The 17,257-nt window shown below is 45.6% G+C and overlaps 1 protein-coding gene across 2 annotated transcripts in view; it reads right to left on the minus strand.

Moving 5' to 3' along the window:
• SPEN (spen family transcriptional repressor) overlaps nucleotides 1-17,257 on the minus strand; it is a 66,151-nt gene that overhangs the window by 4,761 nt on the left and 44,133 nt on the right. The window contains exons 7-11 of one of the 2 annotated variants that reach the window (XM_083802890.1): nucleotides 15,201-15,326; nucleotides 14,504-14,617; nucleotides 13,213-13,326; nucleotides 11,406-11,506; nucleotides 356-8,294 (exon numbers count right to left, since the gene is read on the minus strand). In XM_083802890.1, coding sequence (XP_083659016.1) covers nucleotides 356-8,294; nucleotides 11,406-11,506; nucleotides 13,213-13,326; nucleotides 14,504-14,617; nucleotides 15,201-15,326 — 8,394 coding nt within the window. The remainder of the gene's footprint in view (nucleotides 1-355; nucleotides 8,295-11,405; nucleotides 11,507-13,212; nucleotides 13,327-14,503; nucleotides 14,618-15,200; nucleotides 15,327-17,257) is intronic. The other variant, XM_083802889.1, reaches the window with a different exon arrangement.

Consider the following 17,257-nt stretch of genomic DNA (forward strand, 5'->3'; position numbering starts at 1 on the left):
CCCGACCATGCCATCCATCCCAGGAAGCTTGTCGGACCCATGCGCCACCTTGATGCTGACAGTTCTCCCCCCAGGACCTCTTCCTCTAGAAACCCCCAGGCAGGCATCACGCTTTCTGTTTTTTTGAGTCCTAGAATGGTTAACAAAACACGTTTCTTTACTTCAACCCCTATTTCCAAAACAAAAATGAGTCCTCTCGTGCTTTTGGGGACAAACTTAAATTGGGCTGGGAGACTGTACCCACACAGAGAGCTCAGTTCAGCTCCTGTGATCATGCAGAAACGCACTGGGGCTGCCATGAGCTCACAACGTTTGTGATTTCAGCAGGAGGAGAAGGAACAGCCGCATTTCTCACCTGAGACGGGGTCATGCTCCGGGAAGGCAGCCCGATGGGCGACGCGCCCGGGAACTGCGGATGCCCGAGCTGCGCTGCCGTGTGGTAATTCCTCATGTCGCCGTACACAGACCGGTAGTCGTGAAAGGAGCTGCCCGCGGGGTGCATGATCTGTACGCCGTGAGGTACCACCACCGGTTGCGTCAGCGGCAGCCCAGGGAGCTGGCTGCTGGAAGGGACGCTGAGGAGCCGGGGCTCGCTGTGAGGAGAGTGGGCCATCTTGCTTTCGGAGGACTTGGGCGTCTCTTTCCCAGGCTGCGGGGTCTTGCTGACAGGGGGCGTTTTCACAGCCCCTTCGGGTGTTCGGGATTGTCTGGTTTCCGAGTGGTGCTCGCCCACCGCGGCCATGTGGGGGTGCATGATCATCCTCACATCCCGGGGGACGTTGTACTGGTCCAGCCTGATGCTCGTGGGGTGCATGCGGTAATCCGGCTGCATCACCAGCACGTCGGGCTGGACGGGGGCTGGCCCCCTGCACACCGTGGTGTGGTGGTAGTGCATCTCCTCCTCGGGGGGATGCTGAGAAGATAGAGGGGGCATGACGATGTCTCTTATCGGCGCTGGCTGGGGCGTGCTGGATCGCTGAGGTTTAATTTCTATCTGAGGTTGCAGAGCAGCTCTGGGGGAGTGGAGCGCTTCTGGGCGTATGCCGTAAGGAATACCGGAGAGAGGAGGGGTGTTCATTCTCACCTCTCCTTGGGACAGGTGGCCCAGGGATACAGTCTGCGTGACGCTGTGTGGGGGCATGATGACGGACTGCTCCGGGTGCATGCTGGATATGTACTGAGGCACAGGGATTCCCGGCGCCAGCATGACCGGTGTGCTGCTTGACAAAGCCGGAGACGACGTGCTGCCAGGATGACAAGCCCGTGGGAACGGTGACGGTGAGTGCCCGCTCGTACGTGGCGAGTGCGGCTCCTGTTTGGTGACCCCCAAGTGCGAAATAGCCCGCTCGGTTGGGGTGCTGGGTCCCGAGCTGACGTGGTTCGCTTCCGAATGCATCTTCCCAGAGAGGGAAGGGTGGTGAGGACTGACTCCGGGACTCAGGTTGGAGGGCTGCAGGGTCTTGGTCTCCACTTTCAGAGCAGCCGGATCAGGCAGTTTTTTGTTCACGACCATCTGGTTGTGAACCAGCACAGGTGGAGTGTTTACAGTCTGCGTGAGGACCTTGCCAGGCTGAGAGGCCGGAGGCTGGACAGAAAGGTGGGCTGAGTCGGACTTCTCCAAGGTAGCGCGCTCTTGTTTGACAGAGGAGATCACGGGTGACGTATTGTAAGGCTGCGTTCCTAGTACCAAAGATGAATGGGTGGAAACAGTCCCATAACCCGTGGAGGTCTGAGAGCCTTTCGGCGTCGGCTGAGATGGAGTAATAGGCTCCTGTTTAATCTGCGACTTGGATACAGACTGCTGAAACTCTATGTCGACAGCACTGGCTGGGGGAATCTGACTGATCTTTGCACTAATTCGCTGAGGGCCTTCCGTCTTCTGTCCCGAGTAGCTCAGAAGCACAACACCTTCTGACGTGTTTACCCGCAGTCCTGGGCTGGACCCAGTCTCTACAGGCCGATCCTCAATGATAGACATCGATCCCGGATGAAACCTACTGTTGTCATTTGTGCTTGACCTCTGTTTAAATTTTGGTGAGGGGGCATTAACAAGACAGGTCTGGGTCTGGGGAGCTTGCTTCACCAAGGTGATCCTCGGAGCCTCCTCTAGGTCAACGCTGTGGGGCATTCTGCTTATAACAGAAGTGGCTTTGGGAGCGATCACAGTACTTATCTTTTCCTTTTCACTGAACACTGGTGCTTCGGCCACCGGTGGGTCCAAAGCGTTAGTGACAGGAACTGCTGGCTTCTCCTCTGAAACTGGTTTTATGGCCTCTACGGCAGGGTGGAGAGGTGCCTCCTCCAAGCGGGGCGCGCTCACCGGCTCAGCGTGCGTCGTTGTCACATGCGTGGAGGTTATGCTCGTTGCCGAGACATATTTGGGCTCCATGAGGATCTTCCTCAAAGTGCTCGAATTTGTATCAATATCCGAGGCCTTTGTGTCAGGGGGAAGAGCGGGCGGTGGTGTGGAACGGGCACGGGGCTCCTCGTGCCTTACAATCCACTCCGGCACCTTGGCAGCGCTGGAGTGGAGGGGGACAATAGCAGTGGGCACTGGGGTGGGCAGCTTGGCCACGGCTGCTGAAGGAATGGCGGGTACGGCTGCATTCGGGGCGCTCGGCGGTGTGATGGGCGCGTTCTCGATGGGCGACCGTATCTTGAACGCACTCTGACTCCCCTCGTCGACAGGGACTGGCGGGGCAGCCAGCTCCAGAGGAGCCGGCGCGGGAGCTTTGGGAGAGGCGCTGCTCTCAGCGACAGCCTCGGGCACAGTGATGGCAACATCCACGGCTGCAGCCTTGCTGGCGTCGGAAGTGTTTGGCTCCACAGCTACCTGAGCAGCAGCTTTAGGTTGCTTTTCCTCCTTCAAAGCTTCTTCAGGTTTTGCCTTTACTTCGTTGGCGGGGGGAGACTTGCTCTGCACCCTCTCTGGCTCATAAGCGTTGACTTCAGTGGCATCGCCCTTTCTGCCCGTGCTCCTTTTGCGTCTCTGCCGCGTGGTTTTCTGACGGCCCTTTTCCTTCCGAGCGACTTCAGCCTCCTGTAGGGTCTCGGCCTCCTGCGCAGAGTTTGACGATTCGCTGAAGCTGACTTCTGTGTCCTTGCTCTCCGTCTCCACCACCAGCGGGGCAGAGCCGGGAACCGGCTGCACCGGGGGCTCAACAGCAGCTTCTGTTTCTAGGATGTTGTTCACTGCCTGATCGGTCTCAGGCTCCATTTCCTCCCGAGGTGACGGTAATACCAGTGGCTCAGCCGGGATTTCCGCTTCTGATTCGGCGGGATAGGTGGGGGGTGCAGGAAAGCTTTCCGTCTCCCCAGAAATATCATTGATGATGGAGCCGATAGCTGCTGCCAGCTCTGTTTCACTAGCCTGATGGGCGGGTTTATCTCCTTCCTCCTCCTGACGAACTTCAGACACGTCTGCCGTCGGCTCTTTGTAGGCAGTAATTGACGGAGGAGTTTCGGTGAGTTTTGCAATATTCTCCACAGCCTGCTCGAGCTCAATCTGTTTTGCTAATTGGGCAGCTTCAGGAGATTGCTTTGGCTCCCGCATCACCTCTTTTTCTGTTTCTTGGAATGAATCTTCTACCTCATTCTTAGCAAAATGGGGTGGCAAGATATCCTCCTTTGGGGGGCTTTTGATTTTTGCCGGTGACACCGCCACGGGCTCTGCCTCTTCCTCAGCTGGCCGCAAGGCGCCCTTGACTTCATCAACGTTGAGGCGTATTTCTACATTTTTGAGACACACGGATGCTTTATCTACAACAGTTTTGGTATTTTTATACCTTCCCCTTTTGGATTTCGTAACCTTTTCTGGCACTGGCTTCTTCTCAATAATCTCAACTGTGGGGATTTCTAGCTGGTTTTTCTCTGCATCCAGTTCTTTCCTATCACGTTTCTGTTCACTTGCTGTCAGTTCTTTCTCAGTTGCTTTTGCTTTATTGCTGTTGTCACTAACACTCGATTCCTGACCGCTCCTTTCAGCAGCATCTTCAGATTCAGCCGAGATATCGGCTTTCGGTTCGTTCTTCCCTTTCTTCCCCTGCTGGCTAGTCGCAGCCGATGAGTGACTGTGTGTCAGTTTCTGGGATCTAGGAGACCTCCAGCCCTCCACAGGCTTTGGAGCTTCCACAGCTTCTTTAGTTTCAGTCTCCTCCACCTCTTGTTGCACCGGTTCTGTCTTTATTGGAGAGATCTCCTCCTCCGGCTTACGGCGGGTTTTTGGAGGTCTTCCTCTTCTTGGGGTTGTAGGAACGGTTGTCACTGTTTCCTGCGGTTCCTTTTCCCCTCTCTTCCTGGTGGATCTAGTGACCTCCACAGAGTCCTTCACAGGAGATGGGCCTTCATTGTCTCCTGTGGTGGCATAGACTGACCGTACGTTTCTGCGCCTCGTTCGGCCTATGGGCAAGCTTGGCTCCACGTTTTCTGGCTCTGCAGCAGAACTAGGGGATTTAGCAGCATTCCTTGAAACTTTCTCTGCTTCCACTTTCAATTCAGAAAGCTTCTGCGTTTCCCCACGAGGAGAGCTTGACCTTTTGAGTTTTTCACGGTCAATTCTTTCGCTCTTCCTCGTGACGGGCTTTTCTGTGACGCTAGCTGTGGCTGCCTGCACAGGAGTCTTGGAGCGTTTACTCTTGTAAGACTTTTTATCTTTTACAACAACTGGAGGTTCAACTTCCATATCATTGTCAGAAACTGGAGGCAGCACCTCAACAGCTGCCTCCACCTTTTGACTCACGCTAGCATCAGCATTGGAGGAAGGCAGAGGATTTTCTTCCTTAGGTTCAGCAGCCTCATCAGACTTCTGAACTAGCTTAGGTGGAGGTGGAACCGACTGGGCAACTTCAGGTTCTGGATCTACACTGATGTCTCCTGGAGAAAACGAAGCTCCAGGAGTAGGAGGCTTGGTATCCAAGTATGAAGGATGCTCTGTTGCTACAGCATCTTCCTCCGGTGCCAGAGTTGTAGGAACAACTTCTTTACTAGCTTCGATGACTGGCGGAGGTTCAGTTTGCTCAGGTGGTTCAATTTTGACAGGAGCAGCAAGCTCAGGAAAAGGTTTTTGTTCTTCTGCTGTAGAAGCAGGCTCAGATGGTTTTTCTTCTTTTACAGAAGCTGTTTCCACTACTATTTTTTCATTCGCTACCTTCTCAGAAGCAACTGGTGCTGGATCCTGCGGTAAGGCAGCGACTGGGGAAGGACCAACCACTGAGGAAGTTTTATGTTCTGGTTCTTTACTATCAGGAACCGTTTCTGGTGTTTTGGGCCGATTCTCTTTATCTTCCTGTTTTTCCACTTCTTTGGGTTTCTGGTCTTTCTCCTTTTCTTTTTGCTGCATTCGCGTTAGTTCAATAAATCTACTGTGGAAAAGAACAACTGGTTCTTGCACCAAATCAGCTGCACTGTTAGTCCCATCAGAGGAAGATTGTCTCCCATACAATCTACCAGAAATGAAGTCAAGATCATCGTCTTTTCTCTCTAAATGCTGCAGGCGCTTAGAGTCCTGTTCAAAGATTGAACTATGCAAAAAACGAGAAGCAAACAGTTCCTGTCTCTCTTGTTCTTCTTCTTTATGGTCTTCTTTCTTATCATCCAGTTTTCCACCTTCTGAATCAGTCCTGATTTTTTTCTTTTTCATATACCAAGATGGAATAGGTCTCGGTGCAGAGTCGACTTTCTCTTTGTCTTTATTATTTCTAAAACTAGCAAATCTTGAATCCCAGTCTAGAAAGGACCAGTTTTCTTCTCTGGAGGAAGAGAGTGATTTAGCTCTTTCAAGCAAGGCCTTTGTGTCCGGTGTGATTGTCTTGTCCAATGCGAAAGAGTAAAATTTGTTTCTTTCTAGAGAACTTGACAGTCTTTCCTCTCTTTCACGGAACTTCTCTTCTCTGTCCCTTAATAAAAAAGATAATCTAGAACTCTCTAACAAAGATGAGGCTTTCGGAGAATGGGGCTTGTTTTCACTGTCATCGTCTGAGTCTGAAGGGACCTCCCCTGGTTCCAGGTCTCGTACAGACCGCTTGCGTATGCTGTCTCTTTTGACAATGCTGCTTGGAAAGCTGATATCAACTCTACCAGGCTCCTGTTTCACTTGTGTTTCCCATCTGCTTGAGTCATCTTCAGAACTCAGGACAGACAGTTTTATTTTAGCCATTTCTGCCATCTGCTCCCTCCTGCTGGAATCATAAGGATTAAATTTCAGAGAATCCTCCCTCACAGTCATATTGGAGTATGAAAGACCCTTTTCTTCTATTTTAGGTGACTCTTTGGTTTCCTTTAATGGCATTAGCCTCGGAGAATCTAGTGTGTCGTCATCTTCGTGGAAAGGGAATTGTCTGATGCTAGGTGAACAAGATGTCCTCTCAGAGTCTTCACTCACCTGACGAGAACTTCTGTAGTTTCTTTCTCTTTTAGTGCTAATCTCAAAGTCAAATTGGTCAGTCTTTTTCCTTTTACTTGGTGGAGAGTCATCGGTGACATCTTGCGGAGGTTTTCCCACCTCATGGACCAAGCTCCGTCTTTCATACTCATCTACATCTTTCTTTGGACTGCCGAACTTCTCAGATTTTGCTATCTCCATTTCCAGCTGCTGTTTTAACCTGCGACTTTGCTCCATTTGTTTCCTGTAACTTTGCGTGTGGTCAATGTCAATGCCAATTTTCTCCTCTGTATCAGTTGACTGAGGTTTCTCTTGGCCAAGCTTATGGTCAGGTGCATCTTCAGGAAGACCAGCGTAATTCTTCCTTGCGTCCTCTCTCTCAGTTCCTTGTTCATCTAGTAGCTGTGCTTGTTTATGCTGGGGTTTTACTGGATTCAATTTTTTAGAAGGGAGTTCTTGAACTTCTACTGGCTCATCAGCTGCCTCAATCAGCCTCGCCTGCAGATCTAGAGTGGGACGCATGCCAATCCCACCAACATTAAGAGTCTCCTGAATTTCTTTGGGACTAGTAACAGGAATAAGTCTTTCCAGTTTCATTTTTTTAGATTCCCTTTTAAGCATCTCCTTCCTTGGGGGTTTTCTCTCTAATTCTCCTTCCCTTAACACTGTCGCTTCTCTAGATGAAGCTGTTGTATCAAGTTGCTTTTTCAAAGCCATGCGTGTATCCTCCTCATCTTGGCTGCTTCTTTTCGCTTCCAGTTTTTGCCTGTCAGGCTTCAGATTTGCATCCGCAAAACGCCTTTTACGAGCCTCCAGCTTATCTAAATCCACTGCATTTGCCCCCTCAGAAGGTTGCTCTGTCTTCAAGTGCTTTTTGGGTTTCAGTTTTCCCTCCTTATCAACCACTTCTACATGACTGGCAAGGGCTTTCTCTTTTTGTACCTTGGTTCTGACAGGTTCCAGTTTAGACTGATCAGACTTTGTTTGCTCAGCTTGAGATGTCTGTGTTTTTTGCTCAAGAAGTGGGGACTTCATAGTGTCGTTGTCAAGCTTTGCTCTCAGTTTCTCCAAAGCAGGCTGATCAATAACTTTCCCTTCCTTTTCTTTTACTCGGGTCAACACGACACAGGGCATTAGTTCTAGGCGGTTTTTAGCTGTCCCTTCTTTGTCACCTCTCTCTTTACTTTGTTTACTATTACCCTTTAATTTTTCAGGGCTGGGCTCTCTCTCATTCTCTTGATCTGTTTCAGAAGACTGAGAGCTGGGAGAATGGAGTTTTGCTTTTCGTTTTTGCTTATCAGTTTTCTCCTTTTCTAGTTTTTCTGGCTTTTCCTTTCTCACCAAGCGTTTGTCTTTGTCAACTCTCTCCTGGTCGAAAGCTCGCTCCTTCTCTGTTTTTTCGTTTTTTGCGTAGCGTTCTACACGGGCTTTGTCAAGCTTGTCGTATCGTGGAGGAGACAGAGAGCTGCAGCTTCCACTGCGATCTGATGATCTGCTGTAGATCCTCCTCTCTGAATCGCTCTGCAGCCTTTCTGATTGTGAGGGAGATGCTCCAGGACTCTGCGGACGCCTGGAGTGCGTTGGACTCTGGCTACGTTCAATTGGTCTCCTCTCGTGATCTCTGTCGCGATCGGATTCAAACCGTTCCCTCTCCCTCTCCCTCTCCCGTTGCCTGTAACTGTACTCCCTTATATCCTGCTCATATGGATCGCCCCTGTAATCCCTGTACTCGCGTGGGTCATCGTAGTATCGTGGGTCGTAGTAGTCTCCTTGGTAGGGATCCCATTCTGCGTAAAATTCTCTGCCTCGAGCTGGATATTCTCGTCGAGGATCTTCAGGATATGTCCCAGGAGTCCTAACAGTCTCGTAGTAAGTACGATCAGGGGCATATTCGTAAGATCCTCTTCTTTCATCTCTGCCAAAAATAAAAACAACAGGGTGATTAGTTTTCCCTCCCAACCGATGTACTGCAGTACTGCCTTCTATGCCATGCAGGGGGATAATTTTACAATAATTTCTTTATATGTGTATCAAGGCAGCTGTACACAGCTGCAGAGAGATTTAACAACAATGAATCAGCGCACAGTGGATTAAATGCTTTGTTAGCTTCAAACACTGTATGCCCTTAATTGGTCATTTAATGACAGCTTTGCCAAGTATCTTTTCATCAGCCTTACTGCTTCATTTTTGCCAAATTCAAATGCTGCATTAAATTAAGGTAAAACCTGCACAGCACCTGTGCAAACACACAGCCTGTCATGGTGGAGAACACCCTATCTCAAGAAGCAGAGACAGTTTCTACCTACCTCTGAAAACACGAGTCAACTCAAAATTCAGAGTTGGAACTTCTTCGTGGCTAAGCAGTGAAGTGGTAATAAGATTTCTTTAAAAATCCTAAACTCTTTAAGTGATCTTTTAATTCCAAAATTAACTCCTTTACTGCATGTGATATGCTGACATTGCCTATTTACAGACCAAGTCAACAAAAAAATCAGCCTGTTCGTGAGAGCAGGTGAATTCTTAGGAAGCACTTAGCAAAATTTATCAAGCAACTAGCATTATTATCTCGATACCCCCAAACTGCAAAAATAAACCATTTCTAACACTGAACATGACTCTTTGGCATAAGGGGTAGTATACACGGGAGGCACAGAGCTGGTATTCCCATTCTCCACCATTACAGAGCATTTTACATGCTCTATTTCACATAGGCTAATTTAGCTTCATAGTTTATGTTTTATGCTGAAAGCTGGTAGCTTCCACATTGTAAGAAATGTACAACAAAACAATATTACACAAAGAAATACTGGGCTTAACACCCACCAAAGACAAAAAAAAAAACATTCTGCAAGCAAAGTAGGATGTTGTGAAAGGCAGCTGTGGGTAGATGGATATGAAAAAGGGAGTTGCCATGTTTGTTAACTTTTCATTTTAATCAACAAATACAAAAACAGATTCAAAATGCACCATTTGTATTTAGTAACAATTTGATGACAGAAACAAAGGAGAGACTGGCTAATCCACACGTCCAAGCAGTCTCCTCCACATCTGAATAATTTATGAACTATTAAGAGGCTCATACGATAAATGGCCCTTCTGCACCTCGCATCGCTCCACCTGCACTCTGCCCCTGGAGTCATCGCTCCTTCAGGGCTGTTGAGTAACAGCAAGAAACCCCAGGCAGCTTTGAACAGTTGTGATATTACAAAACTCAACCTCACACAAAGATATTCCAAAGACATTCCAGCCTCCAGCCTCCCACTCAAGAAATCCCATTTATATTCTCACAGCCCACGGACTGTGGAGAACTGGATATCCTCAAGTTCACATCGGTCTATTCAGGGTGAAACACTACATGATCTGGGTTTTGTAGTGGCTGTGGAAAAGAACACTTCCAGATTTTCTGAAGGCACGCACAGTACTCTGGTTTTGGGAAGATCTGAGATTAGTGCTGTATTAACCTGGGGATATTATTCTATAATGTAATCATCAATGCATTCTCTGATGTTAAAGCAACAATTATTTTTCTTTGGGTCCTATTTAGACTGGGTACAACCACAACTTAAGAGAACCTGGTTAGTGCAGTTCTTAGCATCATTGCTATGGACCATGAACTGCCAGAAGGAGCTTGGAAGACTGGAAGATGCAGAATGACGAGACACACTGCAGAGCTCGCTCAATCACTCCGTGATTCATTACTCCTAAGTGCCTAGTAATGACTATGTGAACATAATGACAGAAAAGGAAAAACAAGACTAGCATGTACCCAAGTATCAAGTTGTTCCAGAAAGTGTACAACTCAGAATTATTTCACAGCAAAGACAAGCCCAGCTGACTTCTGTGCATTAAAAGACATCTGAAAATGCACTACTCTTTTCTCAATTTGGTGTTGTTCAGAGGAAATTACTGCTGACTGCTTGCTGGCACATCACAACATCTGGCAAAGACTGGGGAATGCACACATTTATTTCCATTATGCAAATCCTGATTGCCAATTTCTAAACCCTCTTCACTTTTAAATCTGGCAATTTTGCATGTATGTTAGTTCAATCTATTTTGCTATAAAAAAACATTAAATTTATCTAGCACACAGGTACAATCAGTGTCACACTGGGCTTATTCGTAGGTGAAACAGAACCCTAACAATTAAGCCAGCCTCTGAAGGTAATAAAAACGCAGCCCCACAAAAAGAAAATGTTTTGCTTTTCAGCCTTCACCACCGTCACTAGTAATAAAAACACTGATGTTCTATTCAGTCACTGGAGGGAAAAAAAGAACAAAATGCAGAGTGCTTCTGTGCTGGCTGCTTTCAGCCAGGGTCTGCAGGCGTAAGTGACCATTCAGGGGGAACACAAGCCTTTGCAGCCTACACAAAATGGCCAGACACCAACATGACAGATGCTGCAGAAGGACATCAACACAGAATACATTTTTCATGTCAAAAAAAAAAAAGCACCCTCAATTGTATTTTATTGTTTATCAAGTTAACAAACTGACCTCTTGAAGGGAGTAGGTGGAAGACTAAATTTTACTCTGCTTAAGAGATGAGCAGCAGTAGCTTATCAGACTATATACATAACCTGTTAACATATACATTACTCCTGAGGGTATGGGTTAAGGCATTACAGATAAACTATTCTTTGCATTCTTAGCAAATGATGAATGACTCACAGCTGTGTCCTGATGACCCATCACCGTAACCTAAATACTAAATGTACATCATGCAGATGGCTGAAACCTCCACCTAAATACAAATTTTAGTTACCAACTGCACTTCAGATGTGTGATTTCCTGCCTGCCTTTATCACGTGCAGCTCAAGCCTGGCCAACCAAGTTAAAAACAAAAAAAAAAAAGTTGAGAAGGTAAAACACACAAATAGAATATTTTAAATAAAATTTTAAAAAGAAGGGTGAAGCTGATAGGAACAAAACCAAATGTTTGTTTAATGATTATAGCCTGAAAAAAAAGTTTAATTGTGCAATGCTGGAAAAGTAAGAGACTGCAATAAAAGTATTAGACACATGCCTTCTTTCTGCCAGCATTTCATAGAAGTCTCTGATATCTTGACCCGTTTTCTCCATGGAATGATAAAATGCCAACTGACTTTCTCGATTTGCAAAATCCACCTGAAAAATAAAAGGTAAATCACGTTCAGTGACAGAAGCAACCCATTTTAACATCATTTCACCATCTGCTGCAAAATCTGAACATGGGAGCAGAACTGAAAATGGGGATGATACTCTTTAACGAAACTGATTTAATGATACTATTTAACGAAAAAAGGCCAAACACTTCTCAGAGCTGGCCCTATGCATCCCCAGGAAAAAAAGATCTTTCCCTCTTAACTCAGTGTAGCCGTGTGGATCTCTATATAATTACCTCCTTGCTGGGGTATGTTGTTTTAGCTGCAAGACCAGAAGCACATGAAAAGCTTCTGTTCAGTAAGCCAGCAGGAAAAATACACACTATTATCATGACATTGATGCTTTTAATGCTGCAACTCCATTTAAAGTTCCAAAGTCCCTTATATCTCAGCATGGTGCTATAGGCAGGTCAGTATTATTAATCCATTTCAGGCTGTACATTATTTGCCTGGGGTTATATACCAAGGCAACAGCAGGGATGGGAAAGGAACCAAGCATCCTGAATTGCAGCTCCCTATTCTAGCTGCTCGAAGATTGGCTGTTTTCTAGCCAAGTGTGACAACATTAAGAAGCTAATGGCATAGCTGGTGCCAAAAATAAAGGATTAGAATGGATTTAAGGTAGTGTATTTCACATAATGCAATTTTTTTTAACGTTCTAGGGGCTTTTTGTTGTTTTGGTTTTGTGTTTGGGTTTTTTTTAATCAGCCTAGACATTCATCAAGCCATAGCAATGGAGAACAGACATACACACATTAAGGGTGTTGCTTATTCCAAAGTTGCTAAGTAGCAAGACCCACAAACACAGGATATGAATTTTTTAAATGGCCACATATTTTATCCCGTATGAAGGCTACTTATGTTCAACCACCACACTTAGAAACTATAGTATATCCAACTCCTAACCCCAAGGGGTGTGAAGTTGCTAGGTTAATGCACCAGATGAGAGATTACGCTTGAAATCATTACCCACTCTTCAGGAGAGAAGAAAGGAGGAGAAGAAGATGATTCAGAGGGCTGGCTGACACCTCACGTCCCCACTTAGCGGAACCGATGGGACACTTGTAACAGGTTTTACCACATTCACCCAAATCCAAGCGGAATCTGTCAATGCTTAGTGTTGCTCCAGGAAACACTACTTTCCATCCATTTTTTAGAGCAGTGCACGTTTTCCCCTGTGTGACGAGCCAGGAGCTGCCACCACTAGAGCAGGCCGCATGTTTGGGCAGCCGTGCCCATGCCGCCTCGAGGATGAAGCCACCGTGAGGACAAGGCCACCACGAGGACGAGGCCACCACGGGCACCAGCAGCTGACAGGCAGCAAGCTGTCGCCTCATGGCTGTGGTCAGCTTGAGCCCTCGGGTTTCACTCTTTAACATAAAAATGGACAGAGCTTGCCTTGGATTCGGGTGAACGAGGCAGTAACACGGACACCAACACTCAGGAGCTTAGAGAGACAAGTTCAGCAAAACAAACGGCAGAATACTGGAAGAGGCTTTGTAGGTAACAGTTCAAGATACCCTAACATCTTGATAAGCCGAGTATAAAAATCGTTTAAGCCTTAGATATCTGGGACATACTTGTCCCACTAAATATTCCTTTTGACTGGCAGTCTGCAAATGCCAGCGTTTAAGGGGTAATGCCTAAATACAATTTGTTTCTTTTTTTTTTGGAGGTCATTCTGCACACCTTAATTTTATTCCCACCGATTTTCCTCCCCTTGGTCTCTTTTACAGCTGCTTGTGCATATTCAATCTCATTGTAGAGAACCAGGGCCATGCCTTTTAAGCGGTCAAACACCACCTGTAAAAAACAAAAAAACAAAACAAAAACCAAATAAGAGCCTCATCCACAGGACTTAATGTCAGTCCCAACAAAATCCTAAGTCATGAGGATACCAGTAAGAAAATAATTTTTAGCAAGGTAAATTTCCATTCTTTTCTGATGAGGCATATTGTTATGAAGAGACAATAAAGGACACGGGACTGCTTTGAATTGTGGATATTGTGGCTTGAGGTATATTATGCCTTTATTTTGTTTTTCTGTATTTTACTTTTATTTTTTTCTCTGGTGACTGAGTTTTGTAGTTTTGCTTTGTTTACTTTTATTTTTTGAAAAATTTTCCAATACGTTTTAGGGGGGAAAAAAGGTAAAGGGAACATTTAATCACAAAATGGAAACAGTTTTTGTTACCACAGTCTGCAGTACCACTCAGTTGCTAAACGCCCAATTTCCAAATATTAGCTTCCTTTAGCAACACAGACTTATTATTCAAGCAACAACAGCTACAATAAAGAATGTCAAAGCTGCAACACAAACCCACACAAATTCTTAAGGAGGCAAGACCCTGATCCTGCGAAGATTTGCACACATCGCCCCACTTTAAGCACATCACTGTCCAACAGAAACGCACGGGACAACTCACATGCTTAAGTCGAAGCATGCGCACAAATCTCTGACGCCTGCTTGCGGCGGGGCTTGGCCGCATGCAGGGAACGTGCCCCCGCTGTGTAATGCGGGCATGTTGCACGGTCGTTGACTTTCTCTTTTCTTTCACATGCCTGTGTTAGTGTGAGTACCATAACTGCTTTTAAGAAGTCGTTTTTTGGTTTAATGAAAAAATATAGTCGTGTCTAATTATATAATTAGCATGCATGAGTATAACTAGGTAATTAGGTTGCTGTTCCTACAGTGGTTAGCATTCTAGATAAATTTTGTTGGGGAGAGACTGTACTGCACAAGAGCAACAAGTGGGTTCCACTACTCGTTATCTCGGCTCACTCCAAACACCAGCAGAGACTGCTCTACGTATCAGATCGACAGGATGCAAAGCTAGAGATCCCTGTAGGCCAAATTACACCCCAGAGAAAATTTCTCTATCTGAGCCATAAAGCCCTGGACAGTTGGGGTTGAAAGGACAGGATGTGAAGAAAGGAAGACAGTAACAACTTCAAACCAGACACCAAAGCCTCCCACCTACCTTTACCACAGGCCCGTATCGGCAGAAATGTCGAGTTAAATACTGATCCGTAACGTTTGTAGAAAGCCCATCTAACCACACGCAGTTTGTAGGCATGCTCTTTCCAAAACCCAGCTGAACACAAAAGGGCAAAACTTCCATCAGTACAATTCACAAGTGTTAAACTAACTGAACAGAGCACGCCTAATTAAGAGTTATTTGAAGAAAGCTAGTCATCTGTATGGGTTTTCTAAAATTAGCGTCTCGCGCAGGTGCAAGCAAGACAAAAATCAAATAGCAATTAATGAAAATAATTCTGCATGCTTAAACAAATACAATGTTTGACAACATTTGTTTCTTGTACAATTTGAATGCTTCTGGAAGGTGACAGGTTGACAGCTCTGGGGACTGACAGCCTCTGTTCATCGTCAGTAGTGGTACAGCTTCCCAGCACTGCCTTCAAGGAGTACGAGTACCTCTGCAAGCCAGAGAATGTCAGTCTCCAAATCTGCTCAATCTGGGCCTCCTTGCTGAGACAGTCAGCAACAGTGCTGATTAATCCCAAATCTGGTGGTGGTTGAAAACGTCACACTGTAATCTGACCTATGCATTAAAAAAACATCTCACTTCCATAGCCTAAGCTGATGCAAAATATCTTCTGATGCCACAAACAAAAGTAGCAGGGAGAAGGATACAGTCCGTGGGAGGGTTTCTTTACCTTGAGCCGGTTATTTCCAAGATATTCCCCATCCATCTTCTTAATTGCTTTACACACACTTGCAATATCACAGTACTGCAGGAATGCATACTGAGGAACACCATTCACTTTCTTAATGTCAATATCCTGGGGAAAAAAAGCAATCGACAGTCAGCAACAGGCGAAAAAGAAGATTCAACAACGTAAACTGAATCTAAATGATTTTTTTTTCTGAGACTCACATGGCACAACACTCTCTGTTTAATTAATGTTTCTTTCACAGAGAGGATTTAAACATTAGTAGACTGTTAAAAAACTTTGCTGCTCTGTTGTATCTCATTCAGTGGTAAAACCAAATCCTTACTGATGCAGGGACAGCTTTTCATAATGCAGAATTTTCATAATGCAGAATTCAACCCCGCAGAAGTAAGCCTGACCTGATCAACAAACAGTAGCTTTGGTTTGCTAATATGTCAAGAAGAGACAACACAGAATCAAAGAAACACATATTAATTTTTGCTTGTAAAGGCTCAAGAGGAAAAAAAAACAACCTGCTCCAATCCTCATTTCTGATCCAAGAGCCAAGCAGGGCCTTTTTTCCAAATAAACTCGATGCATCCTGTTCCTAGAAGCAGAAAGTGATGCTGGACGCATCTCTTGAACTGACCTGGCCCTCATGTGGCAAAGGCAAAATAGAGCCAAAATTCTGAGCACTGTGAAATCACTGAAGGATCCTAAGGCACCACGGGCCCATTCAAAAGTAGGTGCAGTCACAAGAAAGCTGTGGAAGCCTAATAAAGGCTCCTTTTAAGTGATTTTTTGAAAACAGCAAGCCTGGAGTTGACATTTGGTTAACATTCAAGCTCAGAACTAGTACTGGCAAATGTACCGAAAGCCTCTGAACAAGCTCATGATGTTATGATTCATTCTGAGCTGAAAATAGAAGGTAAAGTGTTTCATTTTATTTTTTTAAATAGCACAAGCTTCCTTTGTGAGCTACATGCCAATGCTACCACACGAATTTAAGAGCAAACATTCCAGCATTCAGGACAGACTAATTTCATGGTTAATAAATTTAGGGACAAGGCAGCGGTTTGATAAGGTCTCTCCCAAGAACTCTTTAGCTGGGAGAACAGAAGTAAACAGGGAGATTTACACAACTGTTAGAATTCGATAGCCCAGGCCTAATGATTTAAATGGAATACTAATGGAGGACTACATTTCCAAGTGTCTGAAGTAGCACTATTGCAACTGTGGCAAATTATACCTGACCACTCACCCTAGGCAAGCAATTTCTTCTGACAGGCAAATAAAACACCATTACTTTGCTCACTATCCACTGGAAAGGTTATAAAGCTAGTCCCTTTTGCACCTAAGCTTGTAAGTTTTCATGGAAATTCTGCAGGGCAGCACTGCTGCTGAATTCTGGCCGATTAATAATGTTGACAATACAGCACTATTTCACAGAAAAACCAATTTAAGAGACAGTGAACTACTACTGATAAGCATCTTTATCAGGACAGCTCAGCTGGTATAACATTAGAAAAGGGTTTAAGCCACAGACACCGTGAATTCATAAATCAGTGCTGATGTCAAGATTACAGCAAAGGCAGGATGCACAATTGCTGCCAGACATAACAAAATCTAAATTCTTTGTTTGCCCACATCATACGTGGAAGCATGCCTCCCCTCTTTTTACAGATACCTCAACAGTGACAACAATATTTAAGCGCAGAACAAATAAGGCAGCCACAGCCACCAGAAGGGTACAGTGAGTATACAGAATAAACTATTAGTGCAGAAGCTCAGGTTCAATTAATTATACTCACTGAAGATAATTACTTTACTTTTCTGGAAAATCTCTCTTAAATGCAATATTGATATGACTTGATAGAAAGTGGCGTGAGGAGAGGAGAGGGGAAAGATTGCTGTTCTATCTCATGCAGATCAGCCTGCTCAGCTGAAAACCCAAATCCCGCATGTGTCATCACCGATCCATCTGCTCAGTGCCTCTTCTGCCCTATTGTCAGCGAACAGACTGTCATAGCTGATGGCTACTGCCACATGCAGCAACTAAA

Source organism: Anser anser (assembly GCF_964211835.1).
Source record: "Anser anser genome assembly, chromosome: 17".
NCBI lineage: Eukaryota > Metazoa > Chordata > Aves > Anseriformes > Anatidae > Anser > Anser anser.